This window comes from Nycticebus coucang, chromosome 11 (genome assembly GCF_027406575.1).
Source record: "Nycticebus coucang isolate mNycCou1 chromosome 11, mNycCou1.pri, whole genome shotgun sequence".
In the NCBI taxonomy this organism is placed as follows: domain Eukaryota; kingdom Metazoa; phylum Chordata; class Mammalia; order Primates; family Lorisidae; genus Nycticebus; species Nycticebus coucang.
In genome coordinates, this window is record NC_069790.1 from 31,517,008 (window position 1) to 31,541,494 (window position 24,487).

The 24,487-nt window shown below is 35.6% G+C and overlaps 1 protein-coding gene across 5 annotated transcripts in view; it reads left to right on the plus strand.

The window, feature by feature from the left end:
* SKAP2 (src kinase associated phosphoprotein 2) overlaps nucleotides 1–24,487 on the plus strand; it is a 254,523-nt gene that overhangs the window by 15,445 nt on the left and 214,591 nt on the right. For all 5 annotated transcript variants that reach the window (XM_053609546.1, XM_053609544.1, XM_053609543.1 and 2 more), the window contains exon 4: nucleotides 8,895–9,002. In XM_053609546.1, the coding sequence (XP_053465521.1) occupies nucleotides 8,895–9,002 (108 nt within the window). The remainder of the gene's footprint in view (nucleotides 1–8,894; nucleotides 9,003–24,487) is intronic.

Here is a 24,487-nt window from a genome sequence, read left to right on the forward strand (position 1 = left end):
GTGGAGAAATATCAGCAATTAAGTCATCCCCCCCCCCCCCCCCCCCCGCAAACAATTGGAGAAGAAAAATCAAACCTTCCTACCACTGTGCACCCAGGGCACCACCTGATTTGTCCTCAGGCGATTGGTTCAGTTCAAAAAGGTCCAAATCAATTGTCTCAGTCTGCACCTGTCTCTGGTGAGAGAGTTTAAGAGGTCTCTGAGAACTGGATCACAGGGGTCTGGTGATTACTCTGGTGTGGCTTGCTCCAGTGCTGCGTGGAGTCTGGAGAAGCCACCCAGCCAATAAATCAGTCTGGAAGGTTGCTGCCTCCTTCCCCACCTTGCACCGCTTCACATCCAGTCACTGATAGCCCTGCAGTTGGCTGACCCAGTTGCCTGTAGTGAATCGGTAGTCCAAGAGTTTGTACCTGCCTGAATCACAAGGAAGTCTGCCAGGCCGCTGCGCTCTGCCTTTCTCCAGCAGGAGGAGGTGAGGCCTGACAACCTCGGGCGCTTGATGAAGGTTGAGGGGTTTTCACTCAGGTCCATTCTCGCCCCTGATTAATGTTACTGACAGAAGAGAACAGAACAACTCTGCGGTTCCCCTGCAGAAGAGAAGCGGAATTGAGCTCCAAATCAGCTTGTCTTTGCTCCTGTATTGTCTATAGGCTGACGATCCCCTGAGGGCCAGGTGCGTCTTAAGTTTAGTAAAGCGGACCTCTGGGTCAGCCCCACCCTGGGAGTTTCCCAGGTTTGCAACTTGGAGTTGCCTCAGGCAAACTCAGAGTCTCTGGTTGCCCAGGGAGACAGGGGGTGTGGCTTCAGAATATTCAGTAGTGAGCCGTATTGCTAGCAAAAGAGGGCCGCTGCTTTATGGCTCAGGCAACGGCCGCTCTAGTGTAGCTCACCTCTGGCCAACCGTCCTCTCTCAGCTCTCTCGGGCTGCAGCCCAGCACTGTCTACACCCCTCGAATAATCGCCCAAGAGTCCGGACCCCTGGGGGACAGGCCTCCAGACCTTGGAGCGACAGCAGAGGGGAGTGCGGGGAGCACTGGGAGCCTGGGGTTGCGGGCAGAGAACACACAAGCTTTACACAGTTTTATGCCTGGCCGTATTGTCACCAAAAGACTGCCGTCGCACTGTGCCTCAGGGAACTGCCACTCCTGTGCAGTCCCGTCTCCGCCCACCGGGACTGGCCTCCAGACCCCAGTGTGAGCGAAGGGGAGCGCTAGGAGCTCAGAATTCCAGGTAGAGACTATATACGGTTTCATGCCTGGCAGGAGGACGCCGTGGCACCCTAGCATGGGAGGTAGGTCCAGTTTTTAGGGGGTCTCTCCCGTGGAGTGTAGTGGGAGGACATTTGAACTCTGACCAGTTGTTTGTGGGGCACTCTGAGCCGTTCTCATGGGGGAGGGGACTCCCGTCCGCTTGGTGATGGATTTTGTACCTTTTGTTTGTATACTTGTGGTCGCAGCTCGCCTCAGCGGGGTTGACGTGCGTTCTACAACCTTCTCTCTTAATGCAGCTCAAATCCACTAGGTTACTTGCTGAATTTTTGTCCTTTAACTCTCCTTCTGGACGGGAGCCTCTGTAGTCCCAGCTACTCAGGAGTCTGAGGCAGGGGGATCTTTTGAACCCAGGAATTTGAGGTTGCAGTGAGCTGTGATGATGCCACTACACTCTAGCTGGGGCAACAGAGCAAGATTTTGTCTTCCACAGAAAACCGAGTTACCAAAGATCAGTTCCCTTGCTCCACTTTTTTTCCGCTTAAAAAATCAGGTGAAGGTTGAGCTGTATTTCCTTTTTTGGGTGGGGGTGAGAAAAGTATAGAAACTTACTTTATTATGGTGGCTCCCAGACATTGAAGCTTTTCATTAAGCTGATTTTCCACTTGTTATTTATATGCATTTCCATAGAAAGCTGCTGTTGTAAAGCTTCTCTTCTCGTTTGTTTTAAGATTTACATAAAAATCTTTATATATAATCAAGTCTAGATTTTCTACTGGGGAGGAATGACAAATTACAACTTCAGAATAATTATTAGTTGGTTTTCTAAATTCCTTGGAAGATTTGAATCTAATCAACTACAATACATCTTGTTATTATTCATTTAAAATACTGCCTGTTTTGTCTAGAATAGAGAGGTCTTTTTTATATCTTTCAAAGTATTGCACATGACAGCATAACTCTAACCCTAATTTTCTATTTACAGCATAGCATAGTACTATAAAGTATCCTTCTAAACATAGGCTTCATGCCCTGGAATTATGTTATATTATTTTATCATTATTCTCTGACACATAGCAAGATCATAAGCCTCTTAAATATTATTTAAAATAATTTTTTATAATAACAGTATATTGTTATTTGAGTAAAGACTTATTGAATATTAACTAGAATTTTCTGTATAGTTTATGTAAATATATGTGTATTTTTGTATAAAGTACATGATAAAAAGTTTTATTTATGGTTGTATTTTTACCCTGTATTAGTCTTGTTTTACTCCAGTGATGGTTTGGGTAAGATTAATTTCTTTAGAGAATGATTTATTGAAGTAAGATAATGTGAAAATACTCAAGCATGACACATAGTAGGTGTTTAGTAACTATTAATGCATATTCTCAGATTCAGCTTTATTCATCAAGAAGATTTAAGATAATCTCCATTTACAGTTTTCAGATAATTTGGGGGGAATATTATAAATTATTTCAAAAGGGCGTATATATTGGCATGAGACAAATATTTCACGAGAATATTTTGCTTCATGCACTACAGTTAAAAAGCTCTCACTTTTTAAAAAATTTTTTTATTAAATCATAGCTGTGTACATTAATGCGATCATGGGGCACCATACACTGATTTTATAGACCATTTGACATATTTTCATCATACTGGTTAACATAGCCTTCCTTGCATTTTCTTAGTTATTGTGTTAATACATTTATATTCTACATTTACTAAGTTTCACATGTACGCTTGTAAGATGTACCGTAGGGGTAATCTCACCAATCACCCTCCCTCCGCCCATCCTCCCCCAGACCCCCTTTCCCGTATTCTTAGGTTATAACTGGGTTATAGCTTTCATATAAAAGCCATAAATTAGTTTCATAGTAGGGCTGAGTACATTGGATACTTTTTCTTCCATTGTTGAGATACTTTACTAAGAAGAATATGTTCCAGCTTCATCCATGTAAACATGAAAGAGGTAAAGTCTCCATCTTTCTTTAAGGCTGCATAATATTCCATGATGTACATATACCAAAATTTATTAATCCATTCGTGGATCAGTGGGCACTTGGGCTTTTTCCATGACTTAGCAATTATGAATTGGGCTGCCATAAACATTCTGGTACAAATTATCTTTGTTATGATGTGATTTTTGGTCTTCTGGGTATATAGCTAGTAGAGGAATTATAAGATCGAATGGCAGGTCTATTTTTAGATCTCTAAGTGTTCTCCAGTCATCTTTCCAAAAGATGTATTAGTTTGCATTCCCACCAGCAGTGTAGAAGTGTTCCCTTTTCTCCACATCCACACCAACCTCTCTGGTCTTGGGATTTTGTGATAAGAGCTAATCTTACTGGAGTTAGATGATATCTCAAAGTACTTTTGATTTGCATTTCTCTGATGATTAAGGATGATGAGCATTTTTTCATATGTCTATAGGCCGTGCACCTGTCTTCAGAGAAGTTTCTCTTCAAGTCCCTTGCCCAGCCTGTGATGGGAGCACTTGTTCTTTTCTTTCTTATATGCTTGAGTTCTCTGTGGATTCCGGTTATTAGACCTTTATCAGAGGTATAGCCTGCAAATATCTTCTCCCATTCTGAGGGCTGTCTGCTTGCATTACTTACTGTGTTCTTGGCTGTGCAGAAGCTTTTTAGTTTGATCAGGTCCCAGTAGTGTATTTTTGAAGCTGCTTCAATTGCCCGGGGGGGGGTCCTCCTCATAAAATATTCACCCTGACTGATTTCTTCAAGAGAAAAAGCTCTCACTTTATTCTGTAAAATCTGTTTTTCTTTGCTTGTAAAAAATTTTTAGATTTTTGTCTTTAAGACACCATTAAATATGCATAGATTTCCTTAGAAAGCAATTTCCTTTGACCTTCTTGCTCTTATTTCATAATTTGTTAATGGGATAAATTACTTTTTTAAAATAGCTATAGTATTAGATAAGAAGTGATCCAACTAAATTCAGAATATAAATGTCTGAACACAATAAGAAAATGCAGTGAAGGCTATGTTAATCAGCTTGATGAAAATATTTCAAATTGTATATAAAACCAGCACATTGTACCCCCTGATTGTACTAATGCACAAACCCTATGATTTAATAAAAAAAAGAAATGATCCATTTTTGTTTGTGCTAATGGAATCCTTAAGAATAGCAGAAAAGTTCGAAGTTTAGATGATGTTTAATTTCCTTTTCTTTAACCTTTCTAGTAGTGTATTTTTTGCTAAAAGTTAGACCTGCAGTGAAATTTAAGCAAGTAACTCACAACTATTTTTTTTCCCACCACCCACTCCTACTCTTTGTAGAAATATGTTAGCACATCTGAGACTATGGGACCTGTAATAGTGGTATATTTCAGAGGCAGTGTTTGAAGAATGGTATCCTTATTTTATTTTGAATATTTACCATTATTCTATTATTTTTAGGTTAATATACAAATATCCATTGTATGCCATTAATAATTAGAGAATTAATGTTAACATGACAACACAAAATATGAAATATATAGAAATAATTCTTCAGAAATATATAGTATTTCTACATGGTAAACTTCTAGTTATTTTTGAAAATATAAAAACACATATGTCTGGTATCCTTATTTTAAAACTCTGCCGCAGTTTGGTGCAAGAAGTTGTCTTTACTATTTGCATGCTGTAAATTAGTCCTCTTATTGTGGTAGAATTGTGAGGAGACTCTTTTTACTTTTGGTGATTTATATCCTTCAAAAATCTAAGGAATTAAACTTTCCTTAAGAAATGACAATAGTATAACTTTTGGAAGTAGGCTTTAAAAAAAAGACAAGTTAAATGCTTAGTTCTATTTGGACAAGTGAACCAAGTAAAGAATTAGAAATTAATTTGTTTTCACTAGAATGATTTTTCCCCCTCTAAGTTTGTTTTTATGCACTGTAAGAGGAAATAGTTAGCATCTAAATTTTAGGTATAGGTTGAGTAGTATTCTTATCCAAAATGCTTGAGAGCAGGGTTGTTTCAGATTTTGGATTTTGGAATATTTGCATATACCTAGTGAGATATCTTGGGGATAGGACCCAAGTCTAAACGTGAAATTAATTTATTTCACATACACCTTATACACATAGTCCGAAGATAATTTTTTACAATATTTTTAATAGTTTGTATACACTGAGCCATCAGAAAGCAAAGATGTCAGGTGTGGAGTTTTCTACTATGGCATCATGTCAGTAGTCAAAAGGTTTTGGAGCATTTTAGATTTTGGACCTTTTGGATTAGGGATGTTCAACCTGGATATTATAACATTTAATTTTTATCTGATTTTTATTTAAAATAGCACTGCTTTGCCAAAACAAGCAGTAAATTGAGTAAACCACCTTCAGTGGTGGTAGAGATCAGGACTTTTCAATTGCTATTGGGCTGTGTTTCTAGTCAATTAGGAAAATGTTAATTGATAATGAGTCATATAAAAAAGAATGGGTAACAGTGACTTGAATCTGACTATTGTGAATTTAAAAATGATTTTCAGAGAAATAGGCTGGTGTGGTATGATTAAACTTTGATTTTGCTGTGATATTTAAGTTGCTGTTGCTACTGAAATTATAGCAAGGGAAGTCTTGGATTATTGTCTTTTAAACTGTTAACTTTGTATTGTTAATTAAACTTCTGAAAGTTGTGAGATAAATCAAATGCTTTTCTAGGGAAACAAGAAACAGTATTAATGAGCAACAAGCCCATAATTATCCTTGTGAGTACATAACAGGGACACATTCATGTCTTTTCTTTGTGCAATAACTTTTACAAAGAAGTATTTTTAAACTGATCATTAATTTTATGACCACAGAAATGAGATGCAAAATTTATGCTGTTGTCATTGGCACAGGCTCAGGGCTCCACTGACATTAAGTGTGATTGTAATAGAATGGCTGCCAACTAATGATTCTGTAGACATTTCATTTGAGCATGCTTTTCTTTTAGATGTCTGATTAGGCTGTAATGCTTTCAATTATGCCTGTAAATTGTATTGGGTACGTTTACCTGATGCCCATTGTTGATTGGGAGTTCAGCTTTCTATAACATAAACACAAGCTGAACATTTTCCTTTTAATTTATAGAAGACTTCGCAGGTATAACTGCAAGTACTGAGTCCCTAGGGAGGAAAAATGCTTTGTACTACTCAACAGCGACCTCTGTGTTCAATTAGAGCTCTTTATAAGGCTGCAGCTTTTCTTCTTTATTGGGTTGAAAGAAAATTGGGGGGTGGTGGTAGGAAAAGGTTGAAAATGCTTTTTCCTTTCAACTTAATGCAGGTTAAAAATGGAATAGTCTTGTACAGATACCATATAGATGTTTTACTTTCTGAGTTAATTCAAAGGATGCAGGGGGAAAAATAGGAAGAAATGAGACCAATAGCAGTACTTAGTCTATTTTATGTTAGATATATCACAGTGATTTTTAAAAATACTTGCAATGAACTGCAGTTCTTAGAGTAGGTAAGTTAAAGGCAATTTTACTTCAGTACAAAATCTGAAAAAGTATTTTTTAGAAAGTCACAGAGGTCTTTAATATGTCAGTAGCCAATTTGTGTAGAGTAATATTCTCAACTCATATTAAGTGTTATTGAGTTTCTTGCTTTAGTAAGGATCTTTTGCCTTATCTATTTATATGTGTAATATATATGTAGACATACATTTATTGAAAATAGATTGGTATGTGCTTCTGTGTGTATATAGATGCATATATACACATAAAAATGTGTAATGGCTATTATTAAAGTATAACAAACTATTTCTGACTTTTAGAACTTTTAAATTTTAATATTTTTCTGTTTGTTTCCACATAGAGTTTAATAGATTTAAACTTGAGCATCTGAATTTTTTCAGAATCCTTTCTATATATTCTTTGGTTTTTACTGTTTTTTTTTTTTTTTAAAGTCATAACAACATAATATTCTAAGTGCTAAGTTCTAGTGATGTTTTTGAAGTATTCTATATCCTAATATGTATTTTTATAGTAAGATTTATATTTTAGCATGTGATATAAAATATCCTTAGAAAATTCATACCATCAAAATCCTTACTCCATTGAGAATATAAGGATACTCTTGCTACTAAGAGTTACTAAGAATTTCTTGATCTCTACTACTACACATTCCAAGAACTGTCATAACAAGCTCAAAATACTTTTACTAGCACTTTATGAGGTTCTTTCTTACCTTATATTTGAAATCAGAGAACTCTTAATGAGAGAAATGTCAATAGTGATCATTGAATGTTCTGAGAAGTACTCTGAAATTGCAAAAGATAAATTAAGATCTAAAGAATGAGTAGTATTTATACATTCTTTAGCACTTTAACTGGGGAAGAAACATCACCACATTGAGTGCACCTAGTGGTGAAATCACTAAGGAGGACAGGATAGCCATGTTTATGTTCTGCCCTTTTTTGCTTTAATGACAGATGTTCCTATCTTTACTTTTTTCAGGATAAGGATGATTGCTCGTGAAATAACAAAATTATAAAGAAACACATGAATATTTAATTTTGAAAATTATTCTCTACTAAAAATATGACAAATAGGGTGACACCCACCAAATGGATGTCAGAGGATATAGATATCCCTTCTGGAGACACCAGTAGCTTTAATATGGATTTGCCCAAGAACTGTGGTTCAAAAAAGTATGCCATGGGTATTGTAGGTTTCCTGTTGGGGTTCTCACCTTGGTTTTTGAGTAATCCCTGAAGTGGTTGTTTTTCTGTTGAACTGTTAACAGGTAACTTGAGTTTTTTTTTTTTTGAGACAGAGTCTCAAGCTGTCACCATGGGTAACAGTAAAATATTTGGTATAGTATTAGGCATACATTTTTCTTTGTTCTTGAATCTGGGTAAAGAATGAGTGCTTATATATAATTGGGCTGACAAATATTAGTAATCAGTATTTCTAGATTCAATATTTCTTTAAAAAGTATTTTAACTGAGTCATGGAAAAAAAATCTATATATTCACTTAACCACAAAGTCTTCTTAAACAATAAAAAAAAAAACCCAACCAATCAACTTAAGATTTGAAAATCAAGTAGGAAAACTGGACAAAACATTAAAAAAAGGTAATATATCACTGAATGAAATTAAAAGTGTCTAGTTTGTAAATTACCTTGTTTAAATTTGAAAGGATTGTATAAATTGTATAGCAGTTTCTCCCACAAAAGATTCCTATTCTGGAAAATGCAGGTGAGTATGTTTAATTTACTCTAATTAATCCTGTGATTTTTAATGAAAACACAAGATGCTTATATCTCTTTAAATGATTAATTTCTTATAATTTTTCCAAGTATAGAGTAGGTAAATGGAATAATTGAGTTATTTTCTCTGTTGTGTTTTCTGTTTTGCGTTATTGGTGTTTTGTTTGTTTTAGATTCATCCTGTTTAACCCTGCTCTAATTTTTGAATAATTTTTGTTGCAACCATCTAAATTTGGGAACTGTATCCTTTTGGGTCTCAAATATGCAATTGTACTGACCTTCAAAAACTCTTTACTTTTTATCTAAGTTACAATGTATATAAACTAAAATGGAGCCTGTTTATACTTAGTTCAGAAAGTTCACTTTGCTTTGCTTTTCCTTAAAACTGACTAGTAAATTTTAGCTCTTCTAAAAAATTAACACTATTTTAAGTGGCTAAATTATAAAAGGCATTTCTCTGATGTTTTTATAGGTGATGTAGAAGATGGGGAGGAGTATGATGATCCTTTTGCTGGAGCTTCAGACACCATTTCATTAGCTTCAGAATGCTACGATAAAGATGATGAAGCTCCCTCTGATGGTATGTGACATTTTCTTATATAACAGTGATTTTCAACTGAGGCACTCTGGTGTGCCATGAAAATTGTAAAGATTATTAAAATAACTATTTTCCAAAGAAGTTCAAAGCACAGTGTTCTTTCTTTTTTTTTTTAAACCCTGTTTTGATCAACATAAGTGTGCTGCGGAAGTTTAACTATAGGTTCAAGTGTGCCCTGAGATACAAAATAACACACCTTTTGGCACTTTCACACAAAACAATGCTATGTGTAGAGGTGGCAGTCTTATCTGGAAGCAGAAAAACATAGAAGCTTCAGTTAACTTACCTTTACCAAAACCTTTTAAGGAACAGAAGAGCTCTCTCTAGTGGTTCTAGTGAGGTTTTCCCAAATACGTAATTGCTTCTTTTTCTAGGAAATTTTCTTTACTGTAATTTTAGGAGAATGTTTGCATCATTATACGAATATTATTAGTAACAGTTGTTGGTTAGTTTAATATTATCAGATTCTTGTTTAATTTTATTGTGCTACTTAATGGCTTGTTATATTATTTATTTTATAAATAATGAAAAAGGTTTTTGATCTATTTTTCTGAAAACTTTATACAAAATGAGTTCATAAAATATTAAATTAATTATTCCTACATTGCTTTCTCACATTGAGACAGGTTTTTATCAAATGCTTCTTTTCATACACATTTTCATGATTGTCTCTTAAAAATGCCCCTCAGTATGCAGTAATATTATGGTGTTTTGTATTAACTGAATTAGTAATAAGTTAGTTGATTGTTTATATCTTAGTAATTTCTAAAAGCTTTTGAATGTTGCCAAAGTTATGAAACTTGTCTTAAATAGCATGTGTTTTTTCTGTGATAGCTGTTGAGTGCATCTCTGTTATAGAAACCTTATAAAGTTGATATATAGTTGTAAATTAAGAGTGTGTATCAATAAATTAGTCATGCATATTAATTTGTGGCACTCAAAGTTTCACATAGACATAGAAATGAATAATGCCTTCTGCCACTATATGATGATCAAACTGTGCAGTTCCATCTCTAAATACAATTGCTGAATGAAAATATGCTTCCTGCAACAGAGCACTCCACATTTTATGTTATCCAGATTATTCCCTTTGGAAACATAAATTGCTTTTATGAGGTATAAAATTATGTCTATTGCAGAAAAGGGATAAGTCAAGTACATGCATAAGTGATAAACATTCTAACCACTGTTTCAGAACAAAACAATCTTTTTTTATATCCAGAATTTTGTATAAAGTGTAGCAATAATAATCGTATCTGTTTTATGAATTTTACACTTTGGCAAACATTTAATTTCTATTTTTAAAGGAAGAATTTTTTTTCCTTTTGTATACTCTTTCTGTCTTTTACAAAGATGTACATTTCTCTTCACTCACACTTATTGTCCGAAACAGAGGAGCATTATTACCCTTTCTAACCTCATCTTCAAAAGCATTTCTACTAGAAAATGTTTATAATTTATAAAGTAATATTTTCAGGCAAAACAATGAATTATTATTTAAGTTGTACTTTTTAGAGGGCAGGTTATTTATACTTAGGAGAATATACATAAGCAATATTTTCATAGAATATATATACTGAGAGTTTCTCAAAGTAATGTAAATATTTTGATGTATAAGGTAGTGTTATATGCATTCTTAAAAAATTGTAATCTAAAAAAAGTCCAATACTTAAATATTTCTGAGAGCTAGAAATTTGTTAGAAAAAGTGAATTATTATTAAATTATAGTGAATTTACATTATTATTGTGTTTTCTTTTTTAAGAGCAAATAATTTACGTATTTTCATAATCAAATATACAGGAAATACATTAATATTATGAAAAACATTTGTTGCTAAAACATTTGTTGCTAAACTATTGATATTTGAAATTGTTCTATAATATCCACTTATGTTAACTATCAATACATATTCATTAGTGTTTAAGCAGTTCATGAGCAGATCAAAAATTTAACTTTTAGTATTCATTTTTGTTATATAAATAGTATTATATTTGATAGTTTACATTTTCTTTAAAGAATATTATTATAATTTGCGAACTATCACTTGGATTTTTAATTTTCATTCTAAAATACCAAATCATTTCAGTGTTTTTTTCTCTGTAACTTGGTTTTTTTTGTGTGTTTTCTTTCCTTTGCAGAATAAATTTCCCTTCATTATGTGTCCTAAGTCTATTGCTATATTAATTATAAAAAAGATAATGCATTTAACAATAACTATAACCAAGTTAGCACAGGTCACCAAAAGGCCTTTTGTCAGTCGGATTGTTGTTTTGTCCTTTTGACTTTTACCTTATGGTAGGCACTAACAAAGTATGTTAACTTTGATGGATTATAAACTCTGAACATGATATGTATTTTTCATAATGCTAATGTAATTTTCAAGGTGCTGAAAAGGTCAGACCTGCACATCTCTATGTGTATTCTAAGTCTGCCTTTTGCTTTAATATTTCTTTTTCTCTGTTCCTCTGGTTCAAAAGTTCACTCAGTTCCCAAATGGCCACCTAATTTTCCAGTTATTCCCTCAAGCCATATGTGTTTTGGTTTCTTTATGGTTTATTAGGTACTGTAGGAAAGTAGCATAAGTTATATCTTCTAATGAAATTCAAGCACACTTCAGTGATGCTTTGACTTGATTGCTGGTAGCAATTAAATCACAGCCAAGGAGAATAATGCATAATCTCACATGGTCCAGACACCCTATAGAAATTGAATAGGAATGAAAACAGAAAACAAAATGAAGTCTCCAAACCCTGCCAGACGTGCTGTTTGCAGCTTGCATTTTTTTTTTTTATTGGCCAACTGCCTGATTGATAGCAAAATCATAACTTGCTGCATGCTAACAGGCAGAGTTCACTTGTAGGTTATTGTGAGCTGATACAGGGTTAGATGGAGTTTTGATTTTCACATTGGACCTTGGTACACCAGATTAATGGAATTTCAATGAGAGACTAGTCATAGCTTTGTCAGAGAAACAGATGGAGATTCTATAGTCATGTCTACTCATTAATACTAGTTGCCTGAAAGGTGTGTTGCTTCTCTATACAAAAGAGTTGATATAATTGATTTTTGAATGGTACATTGAAAGAAAGTACTTTATTGATGACTAGGATTGTAACAAATGGTGACAGATTTTTGTATAGCTTGTAGCATAAAAATATTATACTTTGTAACTTTTTTCTTTTCTATTTGAAAACACTTTAGTTTTTGAGAAGAAATACATTTTAAGACCAATAGCAAAGAAGGAGAAAATGACATGCTATTGCCTATTAGGAAAAAAGAATTTCTAAATGATTGTATGACTGCTGTTAGAGATTCGTTTTGATATGGTAATATTTAGAAGAAAGTCTGCTTATTAGAAGTTTCATTTTATTAGCTTTATTTTTCTGGAAAACAAGAAAAAACAAATCAGTGGTTTCTAGACTATTGTAGATCACTTTTTAGATCTACAATACTATAATATATCCTGTGGCCGGATATATTAGAGTATTAATATAAATGGTACACATCAGTAATTAGATAAGATTAGAGATAATAAGACTTAAAACCTTTAAAAAAGAGTACACATGTTAGAATGTTTGGCACTAAGGTGGTAGAGGTAGGGAAGCTTTTAGACACTGTGTAATGGCTTGGGTTTCCATTTTTCCATTCTGAAATAATTTTTCATTCATTTTTGTCATTTGCAAAAGAAAGCTTCTAAGCATGTAGCATTGTGGAGAGTCCCTGAGGTAAGGTGAAAGGATTTCAGTGAGCTAGAAGACATATATTGGCTCTGCCTATCCATGATAGGTCAAAGGATCCCAGTGGATGTTTGTTACAAATCTGATTCAGTACTGGACCATAATCACTCTGTGGATAAGAATCTGGAATATCTGGGGTGTGAATGTGGAAGGCTAAAATGGAGCTGAAGATACAAAACAGTCATTCATTGTCTTGGTATCTTCATAACTAAAAATTTCCAAATAACACAGGTTACTGAAAGATGGTAAGGACATAGGTTCATAGGAAAAAATATTTGTTTAGGAATGGAAGTATTTTTTTAAAGCTTAGAGGTTAAGAAAAAGGCTAAGCTATTTTGGTTATAATTTATAATATTAAAAATATTGTTTTCTCTTTTTTGGAATATCTTTTTATAAAAAAATCTAATGCATAAAAATTTGAATGTAAAAAAACATGTAAATCACTTTTTCCAAAGGATGTCTTTAAAAAGAATTGTCTCCAGGATGCTATAAATAATGATCTCCCACAGTATATCTTAAAGCAAGCATGGATATAAATCCATCCTTGTGCACACACATAAATTTAATGCAGCAAAGTTTTGAGGAAGATACTTTTATGTAAAATTAGGTATAGCACTATTCAGTTCTTGTAAAAGCCAAGCAATAGATGTTTTACTTTTCTCTGGATATCAGTAGAATATGAAACAATGTCTAAAACTAGGGGGAAAAAAGGTTGTTTTTTTTTTTTTTTTGGCTGAAAAAAAGAGTTTTTCAATAAGTTAGCCTTAGGGTAAGTATTTTTCTGCCATAGTACCATGTGGGTTTGATACTAAATAGTTTTGTATTCTGAGAATTTAGATTAGCTTTCAACTTGCCGGTATTTTTGCATCTACAACATAATATTATGCTTGCATTTTTAAAGGACTTCTTTGGTATATTCATATGCCAAATTGCTACCTTGTGTATGTTTAAGTAGTATAAGAACAAGGATTATTTTAGTCGTTCTGTTATGTGTATTTCAAGAATTTTGATGGAAGGGAGGGGAATAAAGTTTGGGGAAATGATAAAAAGTAAAGGATATGTTTTTAATCTTCAAGATATACTCATATATTGTGTGATTGAGGATTTCGTGTAGATGTGAATTTTTTTGTGGTATTAAGGTATATATGAACAAATGAAAACATAACTAGGGCGGCGCCTGTGGCTCAGTGAGCAGGGCGCCAGCCCCATATACCGAGGGTGGCGGGTTCAAACCCAGCCCCGGCCAAACTGCAACAAAAAAATAGCCGGGCATTGTGGCGGGCGCCTGTAGTCCCAGCTACTCAGAAGGCTGAGGCAGGAGAATTGCCTAAGCCCAGGAGTTGGAGGTTGCTGTGAGCTGTGTGACGCCACGACACTCTACTGAGGGCAATAAAGTGCTTTTATGTTATTGAATGGGAAAATACATCAGAATAAAGCAGACTGGACAGATAATACTGTAGTCATGTGGGGAAAATAATAAAGATTGCAGAGGTAATAAAACTTATCATTATGGAAAATAATGCCTCTTCAATTTAGGAAATTAGCAATTTTTTATATAATACATGACTAGGAGAACAAGATACCGGGTTAGGGCAATGGGTAGTTCATTGATGAATAAGTCAAAGTTCCTGTTTTTAAGAAACACATATTGTAGATGGAAAGAGAAGGTCTTCAGCTAAAATAAGGTGATTAAGGTTCTAATTAATAAAGCAGACCCCCAAATAATAAATGCCATAATACTATGTTACAATATTCCATTTGGTCTATACCAAGGCAAATAACTGGTTTCATTGATTTTACTTCCTGATTTATTGACTGAATCAATAATATGTTTAAGCATTATGTCAGATAAACCAAAGCATAAAGTTTATGCCTAAATTCTGAGAGACTGTAAAATAAATTGTAGAGGGAGGGCTTTTTGTTTAAGTAAGTTATGTGTGGTCTTGACATTCTCTGCAGAGAGTGAGAAAATAGTCTGGAAGGAATATTTGGAGTAGAACTCCAGAAACCAGGTTTTTATTCTTATTGATGATAATTTTGTTATTAAGGACAAGTCACTTAACTTTTCTAGATTTTTATTATCTGGTTTATGAAATCTGATTTGCCTAATGAGGTGCAGCAATTTGCTTGGAGGAGATAGGTTTATAGGTAGTAGCCAGAGATGATGTTGAATAGGAAGTAGCAGAGCGGGTGTTGCAGGTAGGGGCATGGTTTATAGTAGGAGGTGAATGCCAAGTTATTAGGGAGTTAACCTTTGACTTGGTAGTTGTTAAGCAATTTTTGAAACAATATACTGATGAGATGAATCCAAATTCGAAGCATACTGTCCTGGTAAAAAATGTGAGTTGAATTAAGGCATAGGATTCATCTAGTAGAGGTAGCAAGTTAAATGTTTTGCCATTATTTATTTTTAATCTTGACAGCATTTGAGTTGGATATTATCACTAGGTTAAGTGATTTGCCCGAGGGACACTTAGCTGCTAAGTGGCAGAACTGGGATTTGAATTCATGCCTGTCATCTCCAAGGACCATGCTATACTCTCAAAGCCATTAAATATTTCCTCTTCCACAGTCAGCATGCTGCTGCTTTTGGTTCAGGGGTATTGGTAGGAGCCTGGGTTAGGGTAGTGGATATTGCACTGAAAAGGAAGGGATTTTCTAGCTCCTTCTTATTCCAAGTATCGTCAAGAGAACAACAGAATCAGCATCATCTGGGCGCTTGTTGGACATGCTGAATCTCTTTCCCTACCCAAGACCTACTGAATCTGAATCAGCATTTTAACAAGATCCCCAGGTACACATTAAAGTTGGAGAAGAACTATTCCAGAGGCGTTTATCATATTGACCCTTGCAGCTGATTAGAAGAGTGAGCCAGACTATGCAGTTGCACTTGAGGGGCTGTATGTACAAATGAGTGACTAGGCATTGTCCTAGGCAATGCCATGAATTAAGTAAACAAACAAAACCAAAACCAAAAAAACCTCTGTACCTCCCTATCTCTACTTACTGCTCTCTTTGCGGCCACTCTTACTCTGTGGCTTCATTGGTCTCATGGGCCCCTTTCCTGAGGTTGCTGTCTGTGTGTAGTGGTCCCATTTTTGGACCTGTTTTCAGGGTCTCTCTCTCCCCTCTCAAATCACACTCTCCATTAAGAACATTGAAAAAGCTCTGATAAATTGCTTCTAGGAATATTTGCATGTTAATAGGGGCAGTGCGTTAACCCAAGAGAGTGCAATCCCTGCTCTTTGGATAGCAGCACCGGGACAGTGGTAGAGATGTCTTGCTTCATGCACCGCATCATCTCTCATAAGATTTAAGCACATAACAGGCTTACCTCCCTGGTTGTGTATTTGTGAGTTTGGCTTGCAGTCTTTTGAGTTTGGAGTTTTCTGTTTTCAGCTGAGCCTCCTGTTTGCAAAGGAACCAAAGTATGAGTTTAGAGTTTAAAAATCAAAGAACAAAGGTTAAGATAGTGGAATGACTGATTTGATTTTAGAGGAAGGCGTGCTATCGTGGCACAGGATCCCAAAAAGAGCTTCCTTCCTCTGAGAAACAGAACCTGGAGGTGGCTGTGTGATGATTGGGGTAGCATCTTTAAGGAAAGAAAAGGGATAACACAGTTTTTAATTAAGATTTACTGAGGGCTCAGTGCCTGTAGCACAGTGGTTATGGTGCCAGCTACATATACTGAGGTGGGTGGGTTCAAACCGGGCCCAGGCCAGCTAAAAAAACAACAATGACAACTGCAACAAAAAAAGCCAGGCGTTGTGATGGGTGTCTGTATTCCCAGCTACTTGGGAGGCTGAGGCAAGAGAATCGCTTAAGCCCAAGAGTTTGAGGTTGTTGTGAGCTGTGATGCCATGGCACTCTACCCAGGGCAACAGCTTGAGACACTGTCTCAAAAAAAAAAAAAAAAAGATTTACTGAGAAGTAAGCATGGCACTGTGTGCCAGATTTTTTCATGTACATTATTGCCTTTAATCTGCTCAGAACTACCCCACAAAGGAGACATTTTCCCTCTTTTTAAATTAAAAAAAAGACTGAGGGAGGTTTAGATTTCTTCACCAGGACGTCCAGCTCATGAGTAACAAACTTTAATTCTTTCTATGCCATCCTACTTAAGAAATTAAACAAGTTTTTGTGTTTTAATCACAGGAGACATACATATGTTTAAAAATAAAAACAAACAGAAGGGTGTGCAATAAGAAGTGAAAGCTTTCTTTTCCATCTCACCCTACCCACTGTGGTGACTCCCTGGAGGCAGCCACTTGTTACAGGTTTTCTGAAGTTGTTACTATAATAGCTTTAGAAATTACACTTGTACATTTTGTTTGATCAACCATATATGGTATCTGTTGATTTTTCCTATGATGAATAATATCTTAAGCTTCCTTTCCTACTTCTACCTCCTAGTATTTTGTTTAGTTCTTTTTGTATTTGCTTTTGACTTAAATAAAACTGTTCTTATTTTTTAATGTGCCAACATCAGGCAGAGCCTATTGACTCCTTATTTTAAAATGTGAGGAAATTTGTGCATCCAGCCTTCCTTCCATCTCTCTTCCTACTCTTCAATTCCAATTTTGCTACTTACAGTATTTTGCATTGCTAAGATCTATAATGTTTATTTATGATTCTCTTAAGGTGACTGCTTTGCTTTTAAGTTAGGTTTTAAGCATTGGTCCTTTTCCTTCGTGCCATTCATTTTCCTCAAATGTCTAGAGAGCCTTGGCTGGTGATTCATGTTGATGACCAAGAATTGACTCGCTGGTCAGATAGTATAGGTAGCTTGTGTGGGATCCCTTTGCTTTTGCAAGTTGCTGTCCTGAAAAGCTTTTCCTTTGAATGGGATTGAGAGTTGAGTAAGTGGCAGCTTGCCTACAAGGCATTCTAATGAGAAGGGAAGAGGCAGACTGGTACCCCTGCAATTGCCAAAATAAGCAGGATATTACTCAGAGGGAAACTGAGTGCTTTTTTTTTTATTCTTAGTTATTGATTTTTGATCCTTTTCATCTTTCTGTGGTATTGGGAGGAGGGGGGCTCTTTTCTTGGTTTTGAACGCTATCACTGGGAGAGAGCTTTCCCCAGGGAGCTAGTTCAGTTTGTTTTGAGAGTAGAGTTTATGATTTAGCCCATATACACAAAAGTTGTTACTGTGAGCTACTTTTGAGGATGTACTCAATGGTTCTGGCTGGTGTGATTATAGGATTACAGTTTCTTTCTTTCTTTTTTTTTGAGACAGTCTCACTGTGTTGCCCTGAGTAGAGTGCTGTGGTGTCACAGCTCACAGCAACCTCAAACTCTTGGGCTTAAGTGATTCTCTTGCCTCAGTCTCCCAAGTAGCTGGGGATATAGGCACCTGCCACAATGCCTGGCTATTTTTTTTGTTGCTGTCATCATTGTTGTTTAGCTGGCCCAGGCTGGATTTGAAGCCACCATCCTCGGTGCATGTGGCTGGCTCCATAACCACTGTGCTACGGGCCCCAAACCAGGATTACAGTTCTTAATGAGTGATCGCCCTTATCATCTTGTAACTCTGCTTGTAGCATCCCTGAGACTCCTTTGAGAAAACTAGCATTTGGTGTCCTCCTGGGTGTCCTCTGGGGCTATAAGACTGGAGACTTGTCCCTCCAGTCTCATCTGTTTTCATTTGCTAGGAATTGTTCAAAATTTTTGACCCACAGAAGATACCCTTTCTTGATTACAAATGTTATTAAGGCCTTGTTCTTTAGAATCAAACAGAAAGAATTTCAGAGGGACTTTAGGAGGAAAGGTTGATGTTTAGTCTATGCTTTCTTTTTAATGACACCAAGAAGCTACTTTATCTTAAAACATTTTCATAACTGATCTATTAGAATCATTCCTTGGAGAAGAATTAAGCTTCCTGGTCACCAGTCACAGGTGGTCCAAGTAGGGATGTCCGTCAAACTTGGATATTTTATAGTCACTTAGAGGGAATGCTGGCTTTCTAGAAGAATTAGATGCTGTGAGTAAAACATTTTAACTCCCCTAAAAGAATTGCAGTCTTATGGGTTACAAGGTATGCATGCCCAATAGTTGGAAACCTTATCATCTTTGTTCAAATACAGAAATATGTGGTATTGACAATAAAAAGGAAATTAAAAAGGAAGAAGCTGTTGCACACTGGGGTCAGTAGATGTTTTATGGAAGAAATTGGAGTTTGAACTAGAACTTAATAAGGATGGATAGAATTTCAATTATTATGGAGTTGGGGGAAGAATGCTTTTCAGGTAAGTTGAAGGAATGGAGTACAAGAGGAATGGAAACGAACATAGTTTGAGGAACATGCAAACACTGGTATAACTGAGAAGGGTTGGAGAAGAATAGAGATGAAGATTGACAACGGCGGCATGTAAAAAGATTCGGCTCTGGAGTCAGGGCTAATCTGGCCATTCAGTTATTCTGGCTAAGGCACTACCATTCCATTATGTTAGGCAAGGTAGAATTCAAGTTTTGAGGTCTTTAAGTGGCTTATAAGGAGTTAATTTAGTAAGTAGAATGACTATCCATTTTAATCTTTTTGAGCAAGAGGAAAGTGATGAATGATGAGAAGTTACCGTTATTTTAGAAAGATTAACTAGTTGTGGGATATAGCTGGATTGAACTGGATGAAAATCTTTAGTCTGTGAGATAAGAGACCATTCCACTAACTAGATGTGAAGTCATCAGAGACTGTACCAGGATAGGAACAGCACAATTGAAAGGCTGAAGAAGAATGGATGGGACGTGGTCAGTGGACGTGTGGAATATAAACAAAAGAGAGAGGCCGAAGGAGATTATAAAACTTTAAATTTGGATGACTCAGAAAATTGAATAAAATGTGACAATTGGAAGAACATGTTTGGTGGAAGATGAAAATGATGAGGAGTTCGGGTTTGAACAGTTAAGGTTTAAGGTATCAGTGGATATCCAGACCACCTAGTAATTAGCTAGAAATGTGGGAATGGAGCTTAAATGACCTTAGCTTGCCCTTCTCTTTCTAGTTTCTTCCCTTTTTAGGCAGATGGGAATGAGACTTACCTCACATACCCTAAAAACGAAGCATGCTGTTTGAGAACAAGTTCTAGAATTATACTGCCTAGGTTTAAATACTGGCCTCTTCAATACTTAACCTGTGTGACCTTCAGAAAGTGTCTCAACCTCTTTGAGTTTCCTCAGCTGTCAAGTGAGGGTAGTAATAGTGCTCATATCGTATGGTTATTACTAGGATTAAACAGGATAAACTATATAAACAGCTTAGACTACTTCCTGGCCAATAATGAAGACATATTAAATTCAAGTTATTATTGTAATCCAGCCAGTTTGGGGGATGGTCTTAAGTAAATGTTCATTCCTGCATTTGACACAGCTATGTGCATGAAGTGTTGCCTGTCTTCTATACATAGCTCACATATTTCTTTTGCTAAGCTGCATTTTGCAGGATTTGCAATTGGAAGTGTGATAGGAATTAAAAATACAAGATCATGTTTACAATGGGGTATGCTGTGTTGAAAATTGTTACAGTTAGTGGTTAAATTCTCTGTAGCAAAGGCATCGTGCCTTTGCCCAGATCCTTTCTACCTCTTTGTGCTATAGCTTCTTTCTATTGAGTATATAAGGAGCATGTGAGAATAAGGCAATTTTGTATGCGGAAAAATTCTGTGGATAGGTGTTGTGAACCCAAGGTAGGAGTCACTATTTTATACATGAACTCAATAGCTAGGGACTAAAAATTTGCATACTTCTGAGGGCATTTGAATGAGTTTGAACTATATTAGCGGATTCTCTTATAAAGCTGCATATGGAAAAAGTAGGGGGAAAGTAAGCCCCAAATATTAGGAAATAAAGGTATCAATCAAAACCTCATTATTTTTAGGCCAGCACAGTGGCTCATGTCTGTAATCCCAGCACTTGGGAGGCTGAGGTGGGTGGATTGCCTGAGCTCAGGAGTTTGAGACCAGCCTGAGCAAGAGTGAGACCCCATCTCTAAAAAAAAAAAAAAAAAAAAATAGCTGGCTGTTGTGGTTGTCCCCCTATAGTCGTAGCTACTTGGAAGGCTGAGACAAGAGAGTTTGAAGTTGCTGTGAGCTGTGACACCACAGCACTCTACCAAGGGTGACAAAGTGAGACTCTGTCCAAAACAAACCAACAAACAAAAGAAAAAAACCCCTAAAATCCCATCTTATTATTCTTATTTGAGAGCCAAATGGGATAATAGTAAAGACAATAACAGACCCAAATAGAAAAAGTAGAACACACAAGTAAAATGCAGGGCTGGAAAGTCACTGCCAATTTTCTCCCAACTTGGTCCCCTCTTCCGTCTCCCTCATAAGCCTAAGCAATCGTGAATCTGCTTTCTGTTTCCATAGATTTACTTAATATGAATATTTCATCTAATGGAATCATAATAGGTGGCCTTTGTGTTTGGCTTCTTTTCCTTAGCATGTTTTCAAGGTTTATCCATCTGTGGCATATTATCAGTTTCCTTTTATGGCCTAATACTTTATTGTATGGCTGTACCACTTTTTGTTTATCCATTCATCAGTTGATGGGTGTTTGACTTTTTGACTTTTATGAATAATGCCACCGTGAACATTTGTGTTCAAGTTTTTATGTGAATATATTTTTTCGTTTCTCTTGAGTGTATATCTAGGAATGGAATCACTGGGTCTCATATGGAATATGCAGATTTCACTTTCTGAGGAATTACTAAACTTTTTCCACAGGACTGTACCATTCTATGTGCTCATTGGCATGTGAGGGTTCTAATTCTCCACATTGTCTTTAACACTCTTTCCTGTCTGTCTGATTTATTTTAGTCATCCTAGTGGACATGAAGTGCTATCTCAATGTGGTTTTGATTTTAATTTCTTTAATGACTAATAGTGTTGATCATCTTTTCATGTGCTTATTGGCCATTTGTATGTCATTGGAAAATGCCTAATGCCTTTGGAAAATTCAAATCATTTTCCCATGTTTTCAACTAGTTTGTCTTTTTACTGTTAAATTCTAAGATAGCTATTCTAGATACCAATCCCCCTTATCAGATATATGATTTGTAAATATTTTCTCCAATTCTATGTATAGGTTTTCATTTTGCTTTCTTGATAGTATCCTGAAAGCACAAAAGTTTTACATTTTGACCAACTCTAATTTATATTTTCTTTTGTTACTTGTGATTTTGCATAATGCCTAAGTCTTTGCCTAACAGAGCATACCCTTAAGGTATTCTTAATTTATGGCTAAGTGTTTCCTCAAAATTCTGAGTTCTTTTATTCTAAAGAATTGTGAGATTAATGTACTGGTTAAAACAGAGACATATTATAGTACATCTTTAATGTTGTTGCTTATTAGCGTATATTTTAAAAATTGTGCAAATGACAAAAGGAAATCTTGCTGGGCCTTTCTAGTTCAGTGGAACACTCAAATTCTGTAGCCTTTAACATCATTTATAAAAAAATTCTTGTTATGTGGCATTTGATATCACTACTCTCATTTCTAGCCTTATAATTCATGCCCTTGGAATGTCAGTGCAACGATGTTTGTTGCATTGCAAATATAAACATGTAATCACACAGCTCTTCTTTCATGGCAGTTTACTTTAACAGATTATTCCAGAGAACATGTAATCTAAGTAGATTATTTTGTTGACTTTCTGGCTTTCCTGGGGTTAAGCTTTGTCAAAGCACAATTATGGTGGTGGGATCTAAGGGGTGCTGAGATCATGCTTTTGGGAAAATTGTTACTGTCAATAGCTTTCAAAAAAAGTTCATTTGTTTCTTTGAATTGCTCTCTTCTCCCTCGTAAGGACATGCCTTTTTTTTTTTTTCTCCTTCTCTTTTCCTGTGGTCAGTCACTAAACTGAGCAATCTTGCCAAATAAGGGAACTGAGACACAAAGAGGCCATGTGAATTATCTAAGCAGTGCTATTCAGTGTGGTTTGAAGGTAGGTCCTGTTTTATGATCTGTTTATTACTGGTCTGCAAAAACATGAGTACAGATAGTGAGAGAGATCACTCAGAAACGTTTGTAGCAGTGGTTCTCAACCTTCCTAATGCCGCGGCCTTTTAATATAGTTCCTGTGGGTCGCGACCGACAGGTTGAGAACTGCTCATTTATAGCAATTTGACGGTCCTGTTTTGTGTGAGTACACAATCATTTTTTTCTAGTATTCATATTTATTATTTTTTTGTCTTTTTACGGAAGTATTTGTGAGATATTGGGGTAAAATCCCCACAGATTGATATAGGGTCAAAGAATATTAACTATGGTAATTCCAGTTCTAAAACTATTATGTTTTCTTGGACTTTTTTGTTTTTGGAGAACTAAATCTTTCTTTATATCTTCCTCCATAGCCATTGTAGTCATGTTTTAACTTAAACATTACATGTATTTTCACTATGGAGAAACTTTAGGGATTCTAATACCTTACTTCTTTCCAAATGCACTTTGAGGTGCCAGTGTCATAATGAGATATCAATTATATTTTCATATGAAAGTCAAGCAGTGCGACAGTCTCAAAGCTTTTCATTAGGAATATGTACAGAAAAGGATAATGTAATTTCAGTATTGTGTGGTTAATTCTGTTTCATGCCTGAAGAGCAGCAACATAGCAGGATATTTAAAGACTCTTATCAGAAAAGTCATTTCGTCTCAGATATAGACTTTTGCATTATTTTGTATGAATGTCTCCAAAAGCTCTTCCTCACTTTTGAATATGATTTTTCTTATTTTGAACATGGCCATGTCTTTCTTTTATGATAAAAGTGGTTAATAAAAATAATATTTTAATCTCAAAATATAGAAAATGTCTGACCATGGGGAAAAGAAATACACATGTATTTCTTTCATTGAATAGGACTTGTTTTAGTATTACTATCCTGGGATCTTTGTCCCGGGATATATGTATGCTATCAACCTCTAATATGCTTAGAATAGGATTTCTTTGCTAAAAGAAAATATGTCTTATAGGAGATGACGAATTGATTTTTAAAAATATACATAGTAAAAAAGGATAACAGTCTGTTTTAGGCAGAATGCTAGATGGAATAAAAGTTTAATTCAACGGATTTTACTGTTAGTTATTTTAGACTGGGGAGGAATAAAAATATTGATAAGATATGTCACTGTCTTTAAGGACCTTACTTATAGATTAGTCAAGGAAAGAGAGATACAAATATGATCTGATTCAAGGCAGATTGGTTTAATCACTACTATAAGAAATATAGAAGTATGACCAGGAATGATGGTTCACGCCTGTAATTCTAGCACTCTGGGAAGCTGAGGTGTGTGGATTGCTTGAGCTCAGGAGTTTGAGACCAGCCTGAGCAAGAGTGAGACCTGATCACTACTAAAAAAAATAGAAAAACCTAGTTGGGTGTCATGGGGCATGCTTATAGTCCCAGCTACTTGAGAGAATGAGGCAAGAGGATCTCTTATTTATTTATTTATTTAATTTTTTTTATGAAATCATAACTGTGTACATTAATGCAATCATGGGGCACCATACACTGGTTTTACATACCATTTTACATATTTTCATCACACTGGTTAACATAGCCTTCCTGGCATATTCTTAGTTACTGTGTTAAGACATTTATATTCTACATTTAGTAAGTTTCACATGTACCCTTGTAAGATGCACCATAGGTGTGGTCCCACCAATTACCCTCCCTCCACACATCCTCCCCCCTCAAGAGGATCTCTTAAGCCTAAGAGTTTGAGGTTGCTGT